This window comes from Anolis sagrei, chromosome 3 (assembly GCF_037176765.1).
Source record: "Anolis sagrei isolate rAnoSag1 chromosome 3, rAnoSag1.mat, whole genome shotgun sequence".
In the NCBI taxonomy this organism is placed as follows: domain Eukaryota; kingdom Metazoa; phylum Chordata; class Lepidosauria; order Squamata; family Dactyloidae; genus Anolis; species Anolis sagrei.
This window is the reverse complement of record NC_090023.1, coordinates 214,273,772-214,297,311: the sequence shown is the minus strand read 5'-3', so window position 1 is coordinate 214,297,311 and position 23,540 is coordinate 214,273,772. Positions and strand designations below refer to the sequence as shown.

Here is a 23,540-nt window from a genome sequence, read left to right as displayed (position 1 = left end):
AAATTTTAAAGTTGATTTGGAAGGCAGTGATAATTAGAAGCACAATGCTTTAATTTTACACTAGTGAAGCCAATATTATGAAGGTCCCCATGGAACTTTCCCATGACTCTTTCATTTAATGCAGGCTTGGGAGACCCTCATGATCTTTAGACTGGAGCTCCCATACTTCCCTGCACCTTGGTTTTTAAAGAACTATCATACTTTCTGAAATTTAGATAATTAAACAAAAAGGGTGGAAAGCTCTAGGGGTCACAAAAATGGCTGGGCATCACATCTGTTCCATGGGCTTGTGTGGCTCTTCCCTGTGTGGTCCTTCCCTTCCCCAGAGTGTGGTGGAGGCTCCTTCTTTGGAGGCTTTTAAGTGGAGGCTGGATGGTTATCTGTCAGGGGTGCTTTGAATGCAGTTTCCCTTCTTCTGGGCAGGGGGTTGGACTGGATGGCCCATTAGGTCTCTTCTAACTCTATGATTCTATGTTCCATAATTGGATTTATGCTTTCAAAATTTGAAAGCTATTGAGTTTAATCCATGAAGGAGTGGGGGGGGGGGGGGGGGGGCGGAAGACATTTATTTTGGGGCATAAAATTAAGCTTTAATTTCTTTAGTTATGTTAAATGATAATAATTTTATGAGTGGATCATTTTTGTGGTAAAATTCAAATAAAACTTTGATTTTGGATTTGCAAAATCGGTCCTGTGGTATTTTTCTTTTATTGCTACAAGATCCTATCAATATAGCTTCATAATGGATTTTGTGTCAATTTGTTTTTATATCTTATATCTTCAGAAGTTGAAGCATTTGGCCCATCACAGATGTCTGAAAAGATCCTCCTAAGGCTGCTAAAGCATCCCAATGTGATTCAGGAATTGAAATATGATGAGAAGAATAAGAAAGCCCCTGAATACTACCTCTATCAGCGAAACAAGCCTATTGATTACTTCATTTTAATTTTACAGGTCAGGCTTATGACCATATGAACATTTTTCTGTCTTGCAGCCGACTAAAAACATTACCACTTTCAGCTAGATCCTAGAGAACCAGGCCTCCTTGCTGCTTATTTTTCCTGCTTGCATTATGTTTCAAAGGGCCAGACTAGGCAAAAGATGCTGGTCATACAGTTAACAATTCTATGCCTGGCATTTAAAACTAAGAGGAGGCATGAGATACCCCATCTAGATTGGGTCCTGGTAATCAAAATTCTTGTTGATTGCATTGGAAGAAAGGTTCTCTAGTGCAAGAATGGGCGTGCTCAAAAGCCAAGCATGTATATGATTTTAATAATTGATGTAATTGTTTTAATGTTTTTAATTGTTTGGTTTTTAACATAAATGTTTATAAATTATATGTTATTTTAAGGCATTGAATTGTTTGCCAGTATGTGAGGCTGCTCTGAGTCCCCCCTTGGGGTTGAGAAGGGCAGGGTTCAAATAGGGTAAATAAATAATAATAAATAAATGCATCACTGGATCATTATCAGCAACTCCAGAGCTATGGAGAGAAAGGAACTTTCTGTAAATAGGTTGAAGAGTGGCAAGAACTTCATTGCATATCATGTTTGGGGAGATTGTGCTGAAAGAGGTTGCAAACCTTAATACATATAGAGTAAGAGCTAACATTTATCCAGTTGGATTAATCTTCAGGGAAGTTTAGAAGTATTCTGAGTTGGCTTTGGATAGCCTTAATGACATCATCATGTAGCCAAGTCCTGGCTGCGTAGCTCTATGAAATAATCATGCTCACTTGGCAGTTCTTGGTTTTCCTACCATGATGCAACCAAAATGTCTAGTCTTCACTGGATAAGGGCAATCACTCTAGTCAGGCGAATAGATGAGAAATGAACTAGCCGCAAACAACCTAAAAATAAGGGAGTTGTGATCATTTTGTGCATACATTATTTAACCAATGAAATAAATGTATGCTTGATTCGCTGTGTGGTCAGCGATGAAGGCTGGAATGAACTGACATAGTATTATATTTACTGAGAAAACAGCACCACCTACTGACTTGGTAATGCCTATTACTCAGTTCTTGTGGGTTTTTTCGGGCTATATGGCCATGTTCTAGAGGCATTTCTCCTGACGTTTCGCCTGCATCTATGGCAAGCATCCTCAGAGGGTCTGGTTGCAATTAGTACAATGGGTTTATATATCTGTGGAATGGTTGGGGTGGGGCAAGGAGCTCTTCCCTGCTGCAGTTAGGTGTGAATGTTAGCTAATCACCTTCATTAGCATTTGAAGGCCTGCCTGAGTCTGGGAAAATCTGTTGCTGGGAGTTGTTAATCTGTGCCTGGTTTCTTCCTCTCTGATGTTTAGCTGTTAAAATTTTATGCCTATTAAAATTAAAATGTTAAAATTTTATGCCTATTACTGCTCTACCATGTGAATGTGTCTCACCCTTGCTCCATATTCACTGACAGAAGTAAAAATAACTTTTAAAATGACATTTACAGATATAGTATTTATTATATGAATCAGATCATCTTGCAGTTGTTACCATGTGTATTTGCACTCTTAGGCATGATGAAGCAGCTGCCTCTGTGAGTTGCTTTTGGGTGGATTGAAAATGCAGCTACCTTTTAATTGATAATGTTTTGTTATCATTGAGTTTTAACTTCCAAGAAAGGAGAGGTGTGCTTGCCTTGGAAGCTAAAATAATAGGCTCATAAAATTATGTGTGCAGTGAGGTGTGGGAATACGTTTGCATTGCCTCACACAGCAAAATATCTTCAATTCCATTCCAATTCGCACCCTCCTGCGTAGTGAACATGATGATATATCAGGGAGCCTGTATATTCTTAGAAGAGCGTAAGTACAAAACGCCTGGACATATTTTCTTGATAGAATGTGATCCGTTGCATTAATGTTTAAAGTTATGCTTTTAAAAAGCAATATTTCAAGCTCCATCTGTTCCCCACATATATGACACTTCTAATAGTCTTCCTTACTTTCTGTAAAGAATTAGCCACCCACTCTCTGTAATATTATCCTTTTAGATGAGTGTTTATTAATACTGTAGCTATGCGTTGTTGTTTTTTTGTTTGTTTTTTACCTAGGGGCTATTGTTAACTGAAATTCAGGATACACTTAAACTAAGAATTTAATTATTATTTTCTCTGCAGGGGAAAGTAGAAGTGGAAGCAGGAAAAGAGGGAATGAAGTTTGAAGCTGGTGCTTTCTCTTATTATGGAGTGATGGCTCTCATAGCATCACCAGGTAATGTTTTTTAACCTCTAAGATTCTTTTTGAAAGATGCATGCTGAATGGCTGAGATTAAGAGAGATAGTAAAACCAGTGCAATGTTTGATGAATTCAGGTGTAAATAGTGCATGAAAACACTATATAAATGTACATTGCTTGAGATAGAATTAGCCTTAACGCAACAGATGTAGGGCTTTGGTGTTCAGAATATTGATGGGCAGATTTTTCTCTCCTGTGTCAATCTTTCAAGATGCTTTGGACTACAGCTGCCATCATTCTTGACCAGTGACTGCTGGCTGGATGTGATGGGAGCTATAGTCTTGCTGGGGCATCTGGCAGGTACAATCTCTGAGGAAAGGCCCTTCCACACAGCCCAGAATATCAAGGCAGAAAATCCCACAAAGTCCGCTTTGAACTGGGTTATCTGAGTCCACACTCAGATAATGTGGGATTTTCTGCCTTGATATTCTGGGATATAGGGCTGTGTGGAAGTTGCTGTATGTTCCCTAAGTCTTTTAGTTTAACAAAAAAGCTGTTGTTGGGCAGAATACAAGAAAATAATTTCCTAGAGTAAATAAATCTGTACCAGTATTTCCCATTGGAGAGCTATTTAGTTTCTGTTTTTGTAGAATAAATGGTAAAAAAAATGCATTGTGTGATAGATGCAACTAGTCCACAACAGAACAGACTTATTTGGGTTACATCTTTACCGTCTGGATTTTCTGAAGCTCAAATTATTGGAATGCCTACCCTTGTCTCTAAAGTGAAGCTCTTCAGTCATGCTGCGAGGTTAGGCATGTGCTTTGGATTTTTACTCCCCATGGGCAGATTAACTGAGTTTTATCCTGGAGTATTTCTTTATAGGTTATAATGTACCTGTAGTGATTTCTTTTCATTCCTGCTTAGAACTGCTTACCATAATATCATCATGGTACCACTGTTGGACTGAAAAAATAATAGTTTTTCTGCAACTAACAACAGTATGTTCTGTTTAGATTTGTTGATTGAATAGTGTGCGTTGGCATTGCCTTTCTATCCCATTTCTCCACATATGTTTGATTCTCAGGGAACAAATTTTTCAGGTGGATGCCACTGATCTCTTGCTGGAAAAGCAAAAAAACATTACTTTCCATTTTGTAGCAAGATTGATGAACTTTGTTTACTGCTGCTGTATATAACAATCTCACCAATTCTCAATATTCGCATCTGATGTCATCTTGTGGCTAATAACATTGAAACACTTGGTAGAATTAAGTGCTCTTCCATTATTTGTTATGCTTCATTATTTTTGCAAGGCTCACTAGGATAATGAATCAATGATTTATGCTTATCACAGAATATATGTGTTTATGGAATTAATATTATTGTTGTTAGTTGTGTTACCATGTTACCTGCTGTATTACCATAGAGGACAGAGCCCCTGGTGGCAAAATGGGTTAAACCCTTGTGCCGACAGGACTACTAATCGACAGGGAGTGCGGGTTAAGCTCCCTCTGTCATTTCCAGCTCCTCATACGGGGACATGAGAGAAGCCTCCCACGAGGATAATAAAACATCAAACATCTGGCATCCCCTGGGCAACATCCTTGCAGACAGCCAATTCTCTCACACCAGAAGCGACTTGCAGTTTCTTAAATCACTCCTGACATTTAAAAAAAAACAACATAAGAGGAGCAACAGGGCCTTCTCAGTAGTGGCCCCTTGGTTGTGGAACTCCCTCCCCAGCGAAATAAGATAAGCTGACTTTTAGAAGGAAATTAAAGAATGTGGCTGTGGGACCAACCCTTTGAACAATAATTCAGTGCAATAAGTGGATACGGAATAAGTGCAATTATGACTGGAATGTCTTCTGGACTATAATTTTAGATTGTGCAGTTTTAATTATTGGTTTTATTGTTTAGATTTCTTTTTTGTTTTTAATGTACATGTTTTTGTTTGCATGTCTGTTTATGTGGCTTCAAATTTTTGCATACTTGTAAGCTGCTCTGAGTCCCCCTTCAAGGTGAGAAGGGCGGGGTATAAATATGGTAAATAAATTAAATAAATAAATTTTCTCTGCTATTTTGACTCTTCCCCTACTGGGATTAGTAATGTAAGAAATTAGAAGTTGAGTGACTTCTAATTTCTTATATATGCTTTGTAGTAATTTCCTGACCACTTTTCACTTTTGTTTTGCACCATTTTATTCCTTTTAAATTCAAATGTTTTTATTTTATTTTAATTGTGTGGAAAGTTGATCCTTTCCCCTGTCAGTTGTAGATCTCTCATCCTCTTGGGTCCTGAGCTCATTTTTTTTCTTTCCCTTTTCTAGTTCCCTTATCCCTGTCACGTACCTTTGTTGTCAGCAGAACAGAATTGTTAGCAGCAGGTACTCCAGGTAAACATGCATGCTTCTTGTTCACCCTTCTTGTAATTGCACTTACCCATACTAAATAATCAGTGACTTATATTTATCTAACACCAATTTTGCTGGAGAAATTCAAGAGAAGTTTATGTTTGACAGGTAGATGTCCTAAGCACACCTTTGTTATTAGTTAACAGTAAAGGGATGCTGAAACAAAAGCAAGTGTTTGGAAAACATTTTGTCATAAAAAACCTTTTCTTCATCATAATGCTTTCCTGTTTTAAAAAATAATGCCCACCGCTATAGTTAGGCATTAGTTTCCTAAAAATGTAAACTACCCACACCAGGCTTTTTGTACAATCTGATGTGGTTGTATAGACCACATGATAGAAAGCAGCAGTGACTCCTAGCCTTCCCTTTTTTGCAAATCAGTTCACTTCACGCTATCTGAAGGGTAGAATAAGTATTTTTCTCAATTGCTATTTCCTTACACAGAAGAGAGAATATCCTTAGAGAGAGTTTGGATAGCTATTTCATCGAAGCTTGTTCTCTTATCTCACTACTGGAGGCTACAGGATTGCATAACACAGATTGAGCCTCCCTTTTCAATGGATTTCCGACGTGTGACTAGCTCCCTCCTGCTTGAGGATTTATTGAGCCTAGTGGTTTCTTTGTGAGATTTGAACCTCGGCCTGCACATATACTATTTAGATCTGTGGTTCTTAAAAGTCTTGTCACCTACACATACTGCTATCATATCATTCTTATGAAGAAATCTTAGTTAATTAATAATATATAATTACAAATCACCATTATAATTGAATTGGGATTGTCATCTTGTTAAAAAAGTGTGTTCATGTGTAAAATACTTTATTTTTCTGGCACTCCTTCATGGGAAGCAGTGAGTAAAGCCACTGTAGACATCTCCTCTTCCAGTACTGTTTCCTTGTTTGATACATTTAACTGGTGCAGTGGCAGGGAAAAGAAATGAATGGCATCACTTAGCAGAGAGGTTGGGAGGAAAGATGTTGCCGCCACTGTGTTTAGTTCACTAAAATGTGCAGGAACTGAAAAAGAATGGCCACTTGTCCAAGAAACCCTTACACCAGACTTGATCCAGCTTTTACATGTGAAAATAATACAATTTGACATTTGCATGTATGAAAAAATCTCAAATTGAACTGAATTAATGCTCATACTGTATGTATAGAAGCAGTATGTACAGTGTACACACTGCTTCTAAGTGAGCTAAACGTGTTTATCAAGAAACAAACAAATTATGAGGGAAGATGCAGTACTACTTATGTGTCAAGCTGCAGTGACTAGCCACGTGGAGCCTTAAAGAAATATGGCCCGCAGTGGGTTAAAGCACTGAGCTGCTGATCTTGTAGACCTAAAGGTCGCAGGTTTGAATCCAGGGAGCAGTGTGAGCTCCCGCTGTCAGCCCCAGCTTCTGCCAACCTAGCAGTTTGAAAACATGCAAATGTGAGTAGATCAATAGGTACTGCTCTGGCAGGAAGGTAACGATGCACCATGCAGTCATACCGGCCACATGACCTTGGAGGTGTCTATGGACAACGTCGGCTCTTCGGCTTAGAAATGGAGATTAGAACCACACCCCAGAGTCGGACAAGACTGGACTTAATGTCAGGAGAAAACCAATCTTAAAAAACCTAAAGAAATACCTCAGGGATGCAGGATGGCAGTTGTGTATTATAAAAGTGTGTTGTTAAAAGGGGAGATGTCCTTATAATTAGGACTACTAAAAGAAATCAATGGAAGCAAATTAAAACAGCGACAACTTAAATTGGGGTAATGTTTGTTTACAGTGCTTGTGAATGATGTTTCCATTGCTCATGGGTCTTTGGATTTACACATTAAGTTTGGCATTTTACGTTTTTGAATTCAGTTTAGAAAAGAATGAGTTTGTAGATGCAGGGAGTATTGTCATTATAGAGAGCCGTGTATTTAAAGATGAATTTGACTTATTTGTGAGGTGTGCTCTAGTTAAAATTTTATACGGTCACATACTGTGTTGTGATGTAGAGGGGTATTTGTCCTTTTTTGTACATATTCATTTAGGGCTTTCAAAATTCATGTTACTGTAATACTGTTATGAGGCCAATCAAAGGGCAGAAATGATAGGTGCATTTCACAGTTGGAGATCTTGAATTAGGAGCAAAAAACACAAATGACTTGGATAAACAAACTAAGAGCTTTGTTACAGGAAGTGAGTTCTAAAATAGGCAAGTTACTCATGGTGCTGGTCTAATCTAGCATCATTTTCGGGAAAACATGAGAGAGTTGTCAGGAAGAGAAGAGGTGGAAAAACATCCTTAAAGGTGTTTACACCACAGATGGATCAAGATAGATACATTTGACAAGAGAAAATACTTTGGGTTACTCAAACTGCCGTCTGTGAGGCATCTTGACTATTCAGTGCTAAGTGTTGTACTTCTAACAGGAAAACTTGAGCAGGTTCTTGTGATCTCTAGATTGCTTCATTGTGTAGTAAGTTTGGCACAGTAATTTTGCTAAAGGTATGTTAATTTTGGGAAACACTAACATGAGTCCAATCACAGGACAGACTGTCAGGACTCACTGTTCTTTTGGAAGGGAATAAACAAGCACATTAACTGGGCATTACAAAAGTGTTTTGCTAACTTCAAAAAAAGAACATTTCCATTTAATTTGAGTTTAATATTTCCATCATTAATCAGAAGGTGATTTGTTGGGTATTGGGTTATTTTCAAACTAAATGGGATAAAGGCTCCCAGGATACATTTTACCAAAGGACCCATGGGTCACGGTTGCCACTACTGCTGGTCCACCTCATTTGGGACATTTTTATGAAACTTATTACTAAGACTTCACTGCACCCTCATGGTATGTCTACTGTTTACTCTTGTAATAATAAATGTTTTATTTATTTTTTATTTATCGTGTCAGGAGCAACCAGACAGTTGTATTACATTTTTAACAAAACAAACAAACAGACAGACAAAACACAAAGTTTGCAAGCTTGGTAGTTGATTAAATGTCCTTTGACCAGTATCTGGCCACTTGGAGTGCCTCTGGTGTTGCCTCCATTGTGCATGTGGCAGGGCTCAGGTTGCATTGCAGCAGGTGGTCAGTGGTTTGCTCTTCACACTCGCATGTCGTGGATTCCACTTTGTAGCCCCATTTCTTAAGATTGGCTCTGCATCTCGTGGTGTCAGAGTGCAGTCTGTTCAGCGCCTTCCAAGTCGCCCAGTTTTCTGTGTGCCCAGGGGGGAGTCTCTCATTTGGTATCAGCCATTGATTGGGGTTCTGGGTTTGAGCCTGTCACTTTTGGACTCTCGCTTGCTGAGGTGTTCCAGCAAGTGTCTCTGTAGATGTTAGAAAACTATTTCTTGATTTAAGTCATTGACGTGCTGGCTGATACCCAAACAAGGGATGAGCTGGAGATGTCACTGCCTTCGTCCTTTCACTATTGCTTGCTGCTTCCCGGCAGATGTCAGGTGGTGCAATACCGGCTAGGCAGTGTAATTTCTCCAGTGGTGTAGAGTGCAGACACGCCGTGATAATGCGGCATGTCTCATTAAGAGCCACATCCACTGTTTTAGTGTAGTGAGATGTGTTCCACACTGGGCATGCATACTCAGCAGCAGAGTAGCATAGTGCAAGCAACTAGAAGCGACCAGAAATAATAAATGTTATTTGGGTAAATATGAAGATAAAGTCTGATATCTAGATTTTTTGCAATGTCTAATCCCTAATCTTGTCTAATTTTAAGATCACTTTTTCTTACTTGTGGAAAGCCATTTTAGATGAGTTATGACTGTTACAAACAGGAGCTAGTTAGCTTCTGTATCCTTAAGCTTTATGTGGGAATGAAATGGAAAAGCCTATGTCAGTGCTGTTTGACCCTACCATATATATTTTTCTCATACACCTTATACAATAATGAACATTAATTAATCTATATAAATAAAATGTAATGTTTATTTGTGGGATTAACATAAATAAAAAACCACTGGACGAATTGACACAACATTTGGACACTACACTCCTAACGAACCAACAAGTAACCATTACTCATAACCCCTCCCAAAAAGCAGTGGAAATGACTTAAAACCCCAAAAGCTAAATGACAATACAGCACATGCGTGAAAACAACGGCTCCCAGCATCCCCTAGACCAGGCCCTTTAGTGGAGGAGGATGCTCCAAATGCACTGCTTTCAAGTTGCAAGGTTACTTCTTCATGGATTTCTTTGAGAACATCCCAATCCATACATATTTCCTATTTCCTATTCCTGGACTGCAACTCCCAGCAATCCTCCAGATAGATAAGATAGATAGATTAGGTAGAGATAGATACTAGATAGGTAGATAGATCAATCAGGAGGACTGCTGGGAGTTACAGTCCAAGAATTGGTAGAGAATTGGTAGAGAAGGAAGAAAGGAGAGTAAGACAAAGGGAGGGGAAGGAAGGAAAGAGGTAGAGAAAGAAGGAGAGAAGGGGGGGAAAAGGGAAGGAAGGAAAGAGGGAGGAGGGAAGGAAGGAGAGAAAGAAAGAAGGAGAGAAAGAGGGAAAGAAGTTGGCCACAGTAATAGGTGGCGGGTTCAGCTAGTTCAACAATAAATCTGTTAGGCTTTATATCTTGGTATTTTTTTTAAATCAGACTAATAGGGTTAGCTTACTCATACAGAGAGTCCTTGGTTCTAGGACCCGCCTTGGATACCGAAATCCATGAATGTTCAAGTTGGATTATATATAACGGTGTAGTAAAATTATATCCTTTATACAAAATGGCAAAATCAAGGTTTGCATTTTGTGTTTGGAGGGAATGTATCCAGACCATGGATGGTTGAAACCATGGATGCAGAATTTGTGGATATGGAGTACCAGTACTCTTCTTACTTAGAACAGAGGCTTACGCCTTACATTTCATTTATTGAATTGAATTAAATAGCTTTGTGTTGCACTTAAAAAAATAACACATTTTAAAAAATCAGTCCATTTCTGAGTTGATTGGATTCAAGGGTCATTTTTGGTAGCTTTCATGGGCCCAGTTTGTCTTAGGGGTTTCCCCCTGTTATTAATTCCTAGTGTCTACCATATTTATTTTTCCGCCCAGCTCAGAGATATAAGTGATAGTACTCTCTCTAATGGTGCAGTTACTTAAAAATTCCATAATGTATCAGGAACTGTGGAAAAGGTGAAATGGAAAAAAAGCTTTTTTTCACATTATCATGAATGTTGTCCTTTATAGGGATACTATCAAGTATCCTTACCTCATAATCACTCCCGCTATGCTGCATGCACACAATACTGAAGTATCTAAATATCTTTGCAGGAATACTTCAAACTCATGTGAATGAAGTTCTGGAATATTTTTATGACATCTATGTAGAAACAGTATTCAAAATAGCCAGAGTTGAGTTGTGAGGTATTGTTCAGATCTTTTAAGATGCTTTGAATAGCGCAAAGAAATCTTGGTGTTTATCAGGCTTCAGCCTTGTTTATCTTCTAGTTGTCTACACGTCTTAGATACACTTTCATATTTCAGGGGCAAAATGTAATATTGGAGATTGCATTAACTGGATATAGAACAGATGTGATTCAGAAGTGCAATAATATGCATTATGTTACTGAGTTGAGTAGTGATTTGTCCCTACTGGTTATCAAACCTTAGTTGAAATGAAAGATGCATTTCTCTTAGAGGACTTCTAAACCGAGTATTAACCAAGGCAGGGCAGGGCATGGGTTGAATATTAATTCAATGCTTCCATGCATAACATGCATGCGTGTATTTATATCATCCTTGTACTTTGTCTTGCATGGTAACTCCAATTCTTGGTAGCAAACTGGAATATCCCTATAACTGTAGTCAGGAATAAGCAAATAAGCAGGCCTTGGGGTTCCTCTGATACTTTGAAAGGGAATATTCCCATTATGCAACCTGGCTGCCTTTTATTTTTTTAAAAAAATAGAATAAATATTTCCCTAGACAATATACAGAGCTGTTTGGCAAAATTTTCAACCTTTGCACCATTTTAGACCTATAACGGGCATTTTTTTAGTAAAGAACATATTTTGGGATATTGATTTTTTTGAAAAAAAAAATGGGTGGGGTGCTTGGAAACCTTGAGAACTCACAGGTAGATACCATAAGAATATTCATGTCTCAGAAAGGCATTACAGCTTAACTATAGTAGGTCTGAAATTGCTGGTAAAAATCCCATTTCATGGTTATTCTCTCCCTTTGTATGTTTGAGCTTGCACCTTGAAGAGTTGACGCTCTCGCAACAAGGCATTTTAATAGGAAACTAACTTATACCAGTATTGAATATATTCTTATTGATGTATCTTGTCAATTCAGTTTCTGGGATCTCCCATGAACTGATGTTTGTTGTAAGGATTTGATCTGTACTTCAAAATTTCTTCCTTTTCTTAAGCATATCTTACTCTCCTTTTTTAGCTGAAAACAAATCACCACCTCGCTCTTGTGGCTTGAATCATTCGGATTCCCTTAACAGAGGGGATCGCATGGATGCTGTGACACCAACGATAGGGAATAGCAACAACCAGTTGAACTCTTCATTTGTTCAGGTGTATGTTCCAGACTACTCAGTGAGAGCAATCTCAGACATCCAGTATGTCAAGGTAAGAAAAAGAGATAAACTTTTCTACCACTTGGGGGAGAAAATGGATAAAACACACATTCATGTTTATAAAGTTTTAGAAATTGCTACGACTTTATACAATGAATTGTTTTGTGTAGAACTGTTATATTCCATTATTCCAGCAGAAATACTGCAGGTCTGCACAATATGAATTTGAGGTTACAAAGGGCAAGTTGGGTTGGGCTGAGATTTATGAAATCCTGTGGGATGGTTCTCCGAGAGAGAACAGCAAATTAAATACTACTTCTCTTTGCTTGCATTTGGCATAGATCTCAAGACAGCAATACCAAAATGCTCTAATGGCATCCCGGATGGATAAAACACCTCAATCCTCGGACAGTGAAACCACTAAAATAGAACTGACTCTTACAGAACTGCATGATGGTTTGCCAGATGAGATGGCGAACCTGCTGAATGAACAGAACTGTGTGACTCACAACAAGTCCAACCACAGTATGCACAGTGAAGGTGCCATCTAGGACCAGACACCCAGCATCTCATTCTTCCTATGCCCCAGACCTCTGTTTAGCCAGACCAGTCTTCTTTTCTTTCTTAGGTCTTCTACTTAATATGTGCTTGCTATGCCCTGCACCTCCAATGCTCTGAGACCAAAGACTTCATGCCCATCCTGGAAGCTGGAAAAAGAAGCAGGAGAAAGTGGTAGCTCAGAGAACAGGAGATGGCCCTGGACAAAAGAAGAAGAAACAAACACCTAGACAAAGCCTGGGGAGTAAGCCACCCTTCAGGAGAAAACGACAAAATTATTCCTAGTGGAGCAGAATCATGTTTATTTTTCCAGTTAAGAGAGATCATGTTTTTAAAACTAATATATTGTGGTTTTAAATGTTTCAGAGCCTTTCCAGTTAAGCTTTATTGTGTTGTTTGTGAACTTTCCCGTGTCTTATCAGCCTCTCGCCATTTTGTTTTCTCCCTTGTTGAAATGGCAAATTGGTACTAGAATGTGTTTGTTTTGTAAAGAACAAAGATTGGATGAAACTTAAGGAACCTCTGGCCCCTCTCTATTGGGAAATTGGGGAGGGAATTGTTCTCCTTCTGTGTAGGCCCTCTGTTCTGTGGGTTGTGCTTGCAAACCCATTCCTGTTAAGAGGTTGTATTTTATAGTTCAGGAATGTTTGGGGGAAAAATTACCACGTGCCAAATAGAGCCAAGTATGGTGGTGTTCCCTTCTGTCTCAAATGTGTTGAGTCAATACCTAGACTTGTTCTTATTGTTAGAGTTTGATACACCATAATGATTGATCTGCCCTTTAATTTGTGCAAAGACCAGGGCCGAAATACTCTTGGGGAGTTACAAATGTGTAACTTTATTTATGCACGTGTAACTGTTTGATATTTACGATCTCTTTGTATTCCCATACGGACACCCATCTCCATTTACCAGGAAGTAGCTCCTGCAATTTGCAGGAATATGTTCCCATTGTTTAGGAAGCAGCTGACTTGACCTTATGAGGGGTCCTCCATGCGAGTATGAGGGGGAATTGCAACAGGGACCCTGCCTTTCTCTTTCACAATGGAATTGCTCCCAGGAGAACTTGGGGAATGTCTGTCAGAAGCTTCCTGAGCAACAAGGAACAGACCTCCATTGATCACAGCAGCTGCTTCTTGATAAGTGGGGACTGAGGGCTTGGCCAGGAGTCACTGCATAATGACACAAATGTGGTTGATGCATCCATAACTCCACAAAAAGATTCTGATCCAGGAGATATACCTAGGGCAGCCCACCGATCACTAATCCCCACCCTCATCCCCAATCCCAACCCAAAAATGCTGCTATGCTAGTAGCCAAAGTGAATCCTCCCAGGAAATGTTTTCTTGAGAGGTGCATGTCAGTGGATGCTGAACCACTCGTTTGCAAAAGTCTTTTGGTATAAAATTAGTATGTTTTTGATGGATGTGGAGACGGGCAAAAAAAGGAAAAAATTGTTTCAGAAATGATACAGAATATTTGTAACTTCTACGTTCCCTCTAAGTTTCAATAGCAATACAAGACAGCCACCTGGGACTGAAAAATAGACTTGAAATCCTATCAGGATTTCCCAGCTCCCATAGCTCAGGATGCTGTACATTTTTTGGAGGGATCTCTCTGAATTATGCATTTCAGTAGTCTCACTGGATGACCTTGTAATTTTGAATTGTCCCGTCTCAATGCTTGTGAGAAAGCGTGAATGATAATAATGGTTATTAATATCTGGAGAGATGGGCATGTTCCACACAACAGTCCCTCTGCTGATGTCCAGACTGATTTCCTATGGATTCTGATTCCTGTTGTCAACCTGATTTTCCCATTGTTTTTCTTTGCACTTTGACAGAATCTTGGTAATTATGCCTCAGATGTTTCTACTTGTGCAGAAAGGAGTTTTGCATAGGTTGAAAGGAAGTCGCCCGTGCAAGTACTTTTAGGAAAAGCATATATTGTCTACCACCACAACACCTGCTGTTTGTTTCTACATAAATATTATTCCTTCACGTTTTAGCAGTGACCATTTCTTCCCAGTTCACTATATAAAAAACAAATAGTTGCTTTCTTTCGGTCCCTTTGTAAGAAGAGATGGCAAGTTGCTATTTCCTGGGATGCTCATCTGTCTTTTCACAAATGCTTAATGAAACGGCATTTTGGAATGCACCCACACTGTAGAATTAATGCAGTTTGACACTGTAAATGGCTCAAAACCATGGAATCCTGGGAGTTGTAGTTTTCCAAGGTCTTTAGCCTTTTCTGCCAAATAGTGCCAGTGCTTTACTAAACTACAATCCTAGGATTCCATAGTATTAGTCAATGGTAATTAAAGTGCTGTCAAACTGCATTAATTTTAGATTGTAGATGCACCCTTAGGTTGTTGCTAAGGCAATCAATATGATTGGGAAATGCTGACCCTTTAACTGTTTTATAAGGGAGAGTTTAATTTTTTTCCATTTTATCTTGTTTCATCTGTGCTTTTGGCAACATTTTAGGACTATTTGAAGTACTTAAAATCCAGTGCAGAAGAGTATCCAAAACTTAGAACAGTCAGTCTTACAATGGTGCCCTTGGGAATGGTGAACTGTTGAAAATGATGTCTTCATTATGCTGGTACAGTATAACCCAGGAGGGGAAGATGCGCACCTTAACCTCTTTGCAGATATTCCCCTGCACTCTTACACACACTTGTTCTTAGGTAAAGAAATGCCCGGAAAAGTCAATCACCTATTAGAGCCTTCCAGGAATAGACGGCTATTGTGAAACAACTCTCAAAACAGCATCCCCTCCCCCACCCAAAAAAACCACCCATGAATATCCCAGAAAGAGCATGTAGAAATCACTTGATTTAAAATCAAAACAGGGTGGTGTAGAAACAAAAATGAGTCCTTGTTGTAGTTACCCACTTTTGTAATAGCTAGAAAGCAAGAAAAAAATTGTTGAGCAAGGGTTAACTAATTTTATTCCAATACTTCATGCATCTCTGTCGTAAAAATACTGTATTATCCATAACACACACTGAATTCTACCAAGCATTGGTGCACAAAAACATTTCCTGACCTAACATAAGTAGCTTTTGTAGGGCTTTCCTTAAGGTTTTGAATTCTTATCACTACCATGTAACTGCTATCATTAAGGTCTAGAAAAAAACAAAGTCGGGAGGTCAATGGCCCTGGGATTTGGAGGCATATCTTCCCAATTTTTCTGTGGTACAGAATATGTAATACTTGAATAAGGTCACCAGCCAAAGCCAAGTTATGGGAGATTGTTCTCAATTCAAATAATGGACAGCATTGTGAAACTCGTCTCCTTGATGTTGCTTGATGTCTCCGTCTTCACAGCAGTTGTCCTCTTCTTTCTGGTGAGAGATCTCTCTGCTCCATTGTGCTCTAAACTTGAATGGACATATATCTGTATATGTGCATTCAAATGTAATACAGAAAATTCATGCACATCAGGCAATATGAATTTAGCTAATACCCCAAGGAATATCATTCAAATAATTTCAAAATGTGGTTCCCATGTTATCTACTAATTATTGCTGCTATTTCAAAAATAAAAAATAAAAAATGGAATATCTACAGGATAAAAATGGATGATTTGCATCATAGAGAGGGAAAGATCTCTTAATGCCCAAATGTCATCATCATCACAGAGATCACAGATCTCTTAATGCCCAAATGTCACAAAGCTGCAGCATGCAAAGTGATCCGCCAGATTATTTTGTTATTACTCTCTAGACACTTTTAGTCCACCACTTTTTTTTTCTTTGTTAAGTGCAGTCAGTCATTTGTTAGCAAGTTGTGGCCGTTCAACATTTATTTTATATGCTGGGTGTGGATAGTTTTTACCACAGAAGTCATTTTTAAACGAAAACTTTTTCATATTTCAAACACCTATCTCTGAAGAAATTTTGCAGTGTTTGGTGTAAATGCCTTTGAACTGAATGTGTTATGTTGGGCAAATGTGTTGCATTTGCATGTTTTGAAAAGTAATTTTCTATCTAGTCCCGTCCCGTCCCCCCGTCCCATGTCAGGAGTTGAGAACTTACAGGTTGCTTCTGGTGTGAGAGAATTGCCCTTCTGCGAGGATATTGCCCAGGGGATGCCTGGATGTTTGATGTTTTACCATCCTGTGGAAGGCTTCTTTCATGTGCCCACATGGGGAACTGGAGCTAACAGAGGGAGCTCAGCCTGCTCTCCCCGGATTCAAACCTCTTATCTGTCGGTCATCAGTCCTGCTGGCACATGGGTTTAACTCAATGCGCCATCGCAATGTATCTAGTGGTACAGAATTAGATTTTATTCATGAATGTACGTATCAGCCTTCTTTTTCTCAATCCTACCCTTTTTCGTGCACCTTGGGACCCAGTTCTTGGAGAAATATGGACTATGTCAGCTAGTAAAAGGGGAAAGCGTCTGATCTTTTCCCATGAATGAAAAGGATATTGTTCTTTCTCATCCACACATTCAATGTGCCTAGCTTAGCACTGGGGGGAGCTCTGATATTTTGACAGTTCTGCAGCCTGAAAAAGTTCACTAGGCTTGTGACAATTAAATACACTGACCCTTGTTGGCCCAGAAACTAGCAGTTGGAAATGGGAGACTATGAGGCAATTCAGAGACGCACTGTCAATGAGTCTGACTGAATATCAAAATAGCACAAGTAATTTTGCTCAGCCTTGCTGCTTCATATGATCTTTTTAAAGGAAGCGTGCAGCCTTTTCTGTCATTGTCCAGAAGAAGCCATTGAGCTAGGACTGAGTCCTAATTCTTATACAATAACAGCCTGAAAGCTTCTTTGAAATTTCATTTATAGTTCCTTCAGCATGTGGTTTTGTTTGTTTAACCATTGTCATCATTTTATCTTCATGCTGCTCTTAAAATGTTTCTGCCATTTTGTGGCAAGCCACTGAACATGAGCAGCAACCTGGCAGTTTTAATGTACCTCCAAATACCCTAAAGGTGTCAGATCCCATAGGAGCCCCTGGTAGTGCAGTGGGTTAAACCCTTGTGCTGGCAGGACTGAAGACCAACAGATCGCAGGCTCGAATCTGGGAAGAGCGTGGATGAGCTCCCTCTGTCAGCTCTAGCTCCCCATGCGGGGACATGAGAGAAGCCTTCCACAAGGATGGTAAAATATCAAAACATCTGAGCGCCTTCTGGGAAGATGGCCAATTCTCTCACACCAGAAGCAACTTGCAGTTTTTCAAGTCGCTCCTGACACGGAAAAAAAAAAATCAGATCCCAGCTGATCTTGGGAATTATGCAGGCTCAGCTGTGGTTAGTACTTGGATGGGAGACTGCCGACAATTTCCAGGCTCTGTTTGAAATGAAAAATCACATTTCAATATTCCTTGCCTAAGAAAACCCTATAAAATACATAGGGTCACTGTGAAGGCTCGTAGAAGCATATTACATAGTGGCTGTTATGGGAAGGAGACCAAAGATGAGTAGAGGTATAACCTGTATGGTTATTTGCTATGCTATACAGATATTACCTTGTGTGTACTTAGCATTATGTCATTTGGTTGTTTCCCAAGTACAGGTCAAACAAAAGCACTAAAAATTAGACAAACTCCTCAGTGTTGGTGATATTGATCCTGCTTCCTTATTGCATTGATACAATTGGTGGCAATGTTTAGTATCAGACATGCCTTGAGTAACCAGGAAAGGATAGAAATAGTAGACACTTAAGTTATTTTGATTATAGCTGCTTTACTTTGTTTGCTATAGTATTCTGTCCAGTTGGTGGGATTTTCACAGGGAAGTGTGAAATAATTTCTGGACCATTTGTGCTTTGGACTGTATAGTATTGAGAGAAGGAACTTCAGGTAATTTTAAGAGTGTTTGATCCTTAGGGGAAAAGTGTGAACTGGTGTAATCATCCTCACCTGTTGAATGTAGAGCATCAGAAAAAAGCCTGTTTTTGCAATGATTTGTATTTTGTGTTGTTAAGGCTTTCATGGCCAGAATCACTGGGTTGCTGTGAATTTTCCAGGCTGCATGGCCATGTTCCAGAAGCCCTTCTCTCCTGACGTTTCGCCCACATCTATGGCAGGCGCACTCAGAGGTTGTGAGGTCACAGCAACCCAGATTTATAATTTGCCTATTTGATTCCTGATTCTGTTCCTCCCAGGTGATTTTCAATCCAAAAGAGATCCAAATATGTGTGAATTGCCTGCAAACACAATGGTTTACCCCCTTTTCCCCTACATCCCACCAAAACTGGCACAAGGTGACCAAAATGGGAAGCAGAAATTGTATGACACCATTTTCAGTGTACAGGCAAGCCAGTGCGTCTCACTATGCAGGCAAAGAACCACCCTTCTGTCCCTTGTGCAGTTGCCACCCTGCTCTGTACAGCAAGAAGTCTTCGAATTTCCAAAACATGGCATCCTACTGGGATGTTTAACAACTGGTAGAATGTAATTAGATTCTGGTGCAGTGGACCCTCCCCACCCCCATCACTGAGATTTATTTCTTCATTTAGCATGTCTACCATGATGCTTTGTGTTATTTATTATTTGTTGCATTTGTATGCCACCTTTCTGCCAGAGTGGGGCCCAGGGTCTTCCTGATCTAGTCTCCATATTTCCTTTTCCTGAGCAGCCGTATTGGGGAGTCGTAAAATATCAAAGGAAAGAAAGAACATGCAAGCATGCTGGTTTAAGTTAATTGCTTGGCTATAATTTGGTGCAAATGCCTCCAAAGTGGGCTCCCAACCACATGCAATTTCCATCAATTGAGGTGTGACTCAATTATGTGAATTACATGCATATGTTAGTTCACAATGGGCCTGGTATTGGATCCTCTCCAGAAGACTGGCTCTGTCCCCTTTTCAAGTTGATCATGTCAGATAATCTGATTCTTTGTCACTTAAGTTTTACCAATTTACTTGTTTTATCTTCTCAGTGCTGGCTGCTGGAATGTTTTTCCCACAAAAGTGCCTGTCTCCAGCTGCCATGCCAATGCTGCTAACACCAATGGGTTGCCTTTTGGCAAAGTGTTTGAAATGCAGACAATCTTCTGGTGGGTTTTTGAATCAATTAAGCAACGAGTTAACCTTGATGATAATGTAAAAAGAATGTAGGATTGCAATTCATTCTTTGTAATTGCTAGAGGAGTGGAGAAATATTGATCCCTCTTGAAATGTTGCCTTCTCTCTCAATTTCTCTTCCACATGCAGTTATGATGGGAATTCACTTGATTCTATCCTGTGTCCTGTCTCCTCTTGAATACGCATAAACAAACACACGAGCAAATGCAGAATTATAATCAGAGGAGAATTACTGCCAAATTATTCAATTATAAAGCCAATGTTTAGTGTTGAACTGGATGTTATGCACAGATGCATGTAACATTTGACTATTTCTCTTCTCTTTAAAATGAAAAGTAACCTTGAAGACGAAGATGGTGGAAATACTTAATTCTTCTCTGTTCTCTCTGCAACACACACACACATGGATTTTTAATTCCCTGTGTATTTCTCCTCATAGCTGGATCTGCCAAAATGCAGCCTCTCTTTTCATCACAGTTCTTTATGCACAAGAGTTAAGAACCACCTTCTCACCATTTTATTCTCCACTACAGCCTTAAGAGAAGTGGTTGCTCATCCAGGTGTTTTAGGCTTCAACTTGCAGGTTATCTGACTACTGGCCATGTTGACCTGAGCTTCTAGGAGGTGAAGTCCAAAAACATCTGGATGACCAAAAGCAGACAGTCACTACTTTTGCGGCTGTGACAGTTAAAACTGAGGAGAGCTTGGCATGAATATGTAATGCCTAGTGTACTCACTGGAAGAGGAAGGAGTCAAAAAGCCTATGGGCAGAGCACAGTTCTTGACAAGGCAGAACTCCCTCCTTGGGCAGGTAACACCATTCCATCCTTCCTAGCTACTGATCAACTCTATGGGTGCTCCGGGTGCTTTCTAGTTGTCCTTGCACACTATAAGAAGGAACATAACCTCTGCCCTCAGCATCTTTCCCGATGTGCAAGAGGCAGTCGGGGGGGCAGAACTGTGTTTCCCAATGTGAGGAGTGTTGTGCAAGAAGGTAGAAGACACCTTCTTTCACAGTGTCTCAAAAGCTTCTGCTGTGTAGCAATCTGAGCCCACACATCTCATTGGTACAGAGGTGAACTGGCTCTGAAACACTTTTGTGCAGGGACACAAAAGTTTCTGTTTATCTGGGATTAAGTGACCTCTCCTGCCTCTTGTTTTTAACTGGCCATTTGTTAAGTGAGTGCAAATTTGGGGCTGCTATGCTTTTCTTAAGACATTTTATTTGCTTTGATGATGTGAGGAACGCTGATTCTACCGCTACAGTTGTATTCCCTTACTCATTTTCCATTAAAGTTAATTAAATATGGCATTATCAGGAATTTGCCCTCTGATTGTAACTCACAAATTGGAGGGAACAAGCAGACAGCCATGACGGATCTAATAATTCCTTAAAAGCACCCTGCAAAGAGATTGTTTGTTAGAATTTCACAACATATGGGAAGGTATTACAATGTATGGTTCCAAAACTAAAAATTCCCATTTCCAAGAACAATTTCTTCTCAGGGGCAGCGTGTACATTAAGCCATCATGCAATAGACCAAGACGTTTTGTTGAACCTTACTTTGTCCCATGTGAAAACAGTCATTCCTTGGCAGTTTCCTATTTTTCTTTCAAAACCCTTGCACTGTGTAGATTTTCAGGAGTTATGCCATTGCCTTTATGCCTGTGCAATTTATTTCCATTTACCGCTGCATTCCAAAACCTCTATACTTTCCCATCTTGTGGGACAGTTGCTAAATTGTATCATATTGTAAATTATTCAATTTCTTCCAGAATTGTAACATTCTGCTGACAGTATTCCATATTGCCTATGTATAAAGTCTGAAAAAGCACAAATGAAATGTATATGTTTCATAAGATGGATTACTTAGTGGTGTTGCAGATTTCCAACTTCTATTTATTTTGAACCTGATTTATCTGTATATTTTTGCGATTTTATTGAAAAAGTGTATTTCTATTAGATAAATGATTTTTCCCTGTTGTCCTTCCCTGTTCATGCTTTTTTCACTTCAAGCGTCACATGAATTACAAAGGGCAACTTGGCAAATGTTGATTAGTTGCTTCTGGTGGCTTTTGAGAGGAGTCAGGAAAAATGGACACTCTCCAGCTAGTCAGTGAGAACACAATGGGAGGAAAACTCTCGAATTCTGTACTTTGGTATGTACTCCATGGATCCCATCACTTCTTGCTAGCTTTTAAGTGTTTGCTTTTACTGCCTGTTGCTATCACTATCTACACCAGTGTTTCTCAACCTGGGGGTCATGAGGGGGTGTCAGAGGGGCTGCCAAAGACCATCAGGAAACACAGTATTTTCTGTTGGTCATGGGGGTTCTGTGTGGGAAGTTTGGCCCAATTCTATCGTTGGTGGAGTTCAGAATGCTCTTTGATTGTAGGTTAACTATAAATCCCAGCAACTACAACTTCCAAATGACAAAATCAATCCCCTCCAACCCCACCAGTATTCAAATTTGAGCGTATTGGGTATTTATGCCAAATTTGGTCCTGTGAATGAAAATAGATCCTACATATCAGATATTTACATTATGATTCATAACAGTAGCAAAATTACAGTTATGAAGTAGCAACAAAAATAATGTTATGGTTGGGGGTCACCACAACATGAGGAACTGTATTAAGGGGTCACGGCATTAGGAAGGTTGAGAAACACGGATCAACACACTTCTCTTGGCCCTCTTTATGGCTGTCGTGTTTCCATAGAATATTAAAGTTATCATTTTTGTTTGTAAACTTCACGGCTATACATGAAGTCTAAGTGTTTTTTTAATCCCTTCATGCCCCCATCAGATCAATCTATATACTTGTATGACTTCTCTTAATCTCTACGTAAGTGCTTATGGGAGAAATGTTAGGCATCTCCTCAAATGGTATGCCCTTTCTCTGATACAGGCCTAAGGGTGGCCAGTTGCAAATGACTGGCATGTCAATTTAGCTCATGAAAGTGCAGTAGTAGTATAGCCTATTCTTTTGGGATCAACACTACTATTTGTTTTGTATAGTCAATCGGAGGCTAACTATACAATATTTCTGTGTACAAGTGTCATTTTAAAGCAATATTTCCATGCTTCAACTCTCAAACTATCTAAATATTGTATGCTATGGACTCTGGATAAGGGAAGGCAAGGACATAGCCTTGAGTTAAAATACAATAGTAGTTTCCATACTATGACAGAGTTATAGCAAATCGAAGTGCCAGGGGTGGGCTCAACTGTACAGAAGCAGGAAGGTCTGGTTATTTTAATTTGTAAGAATAAAAAAATGATTTCCTTCTTAATATATAGTAGGCGCCCAACTTCATTACTCTCTGAATATAAAAGGCAGAGGATAGTTTGCCCATTTTTCCTGCTGCCTTCTCAATCTTCAATCCACTGAGCAGTGTGTAGGGCTTTGCCATGTCCCAGGGGGCAAAATCTGTTTCCTAAATGGAGAATCTGAAAAGCCCATTTGCCATGTTACAAGAGCATGGAAGCTTAATTGGTTTGCCATTTCACTTTGGCATGGAGGGTTTACTTCTCATTCCCTACAGAGGAGAGATATATTTCAGACAGAATGAAGTCAGGCATTGCTGCTAGATAGTCTTGTAGGTTGAAATGGTTTTGAAAGCTGCCAGAAGCAGTTGACTAGAAGCAGTGTATGTGCACGTCTTTGATATTAGGAAAAGGATGGTTAATGACGACACTTAAGTATCATTAAACCATTGAAAAAGATAACTGTTTTCCTGGTTAACACCCAAATGTTGGTTTATGCCACCTGAATTGCTTCCAAATAGCACAA

General features: G+C 39.4%; 1 protein-coding gene across 2 annotated transcripts in view; it reads left to right on the top strand.

The window, feature by feature from the left end:
• Positions 1–16,258, top strand: part of CNNM2 (cyclin and CBS domain divalent metal cation transport mediator 2) — a 107,033-nt gene extending 90,775 nt beyond the window's left edge. The window contains exons 4-8 of one of the 2 annotated variants that reach the window (XM_060768308.2): positions 785–954; positions 3,117–3,210; positions 5,507–5,572; positions 12,005–12,189; positions 12,479–16,258. In XM_060768308.2, coding sequence (XP_060624291.2) covers positions 785–954; positions 3,117–3,210; positions 5,507–5,572; positions 12,005–12,189; positions 12,479–12,688 — 725 coding nt within the window. In that variant the 3' untranslated portion in view covers positions 12,689–16,258. The remainder of the gene's footprint in view (positions 1–784; positions 955–3,116; positions 3,211–5,506; positions 5,573–12,004; positions 12,190–12,478) is intronic. The other variant, XM_060768309.2, reaches the window with a different exon arrangement.
• The last annotated feature ends 7,282 nt before the right edge of the window (positions 16,259–23,540 follow it).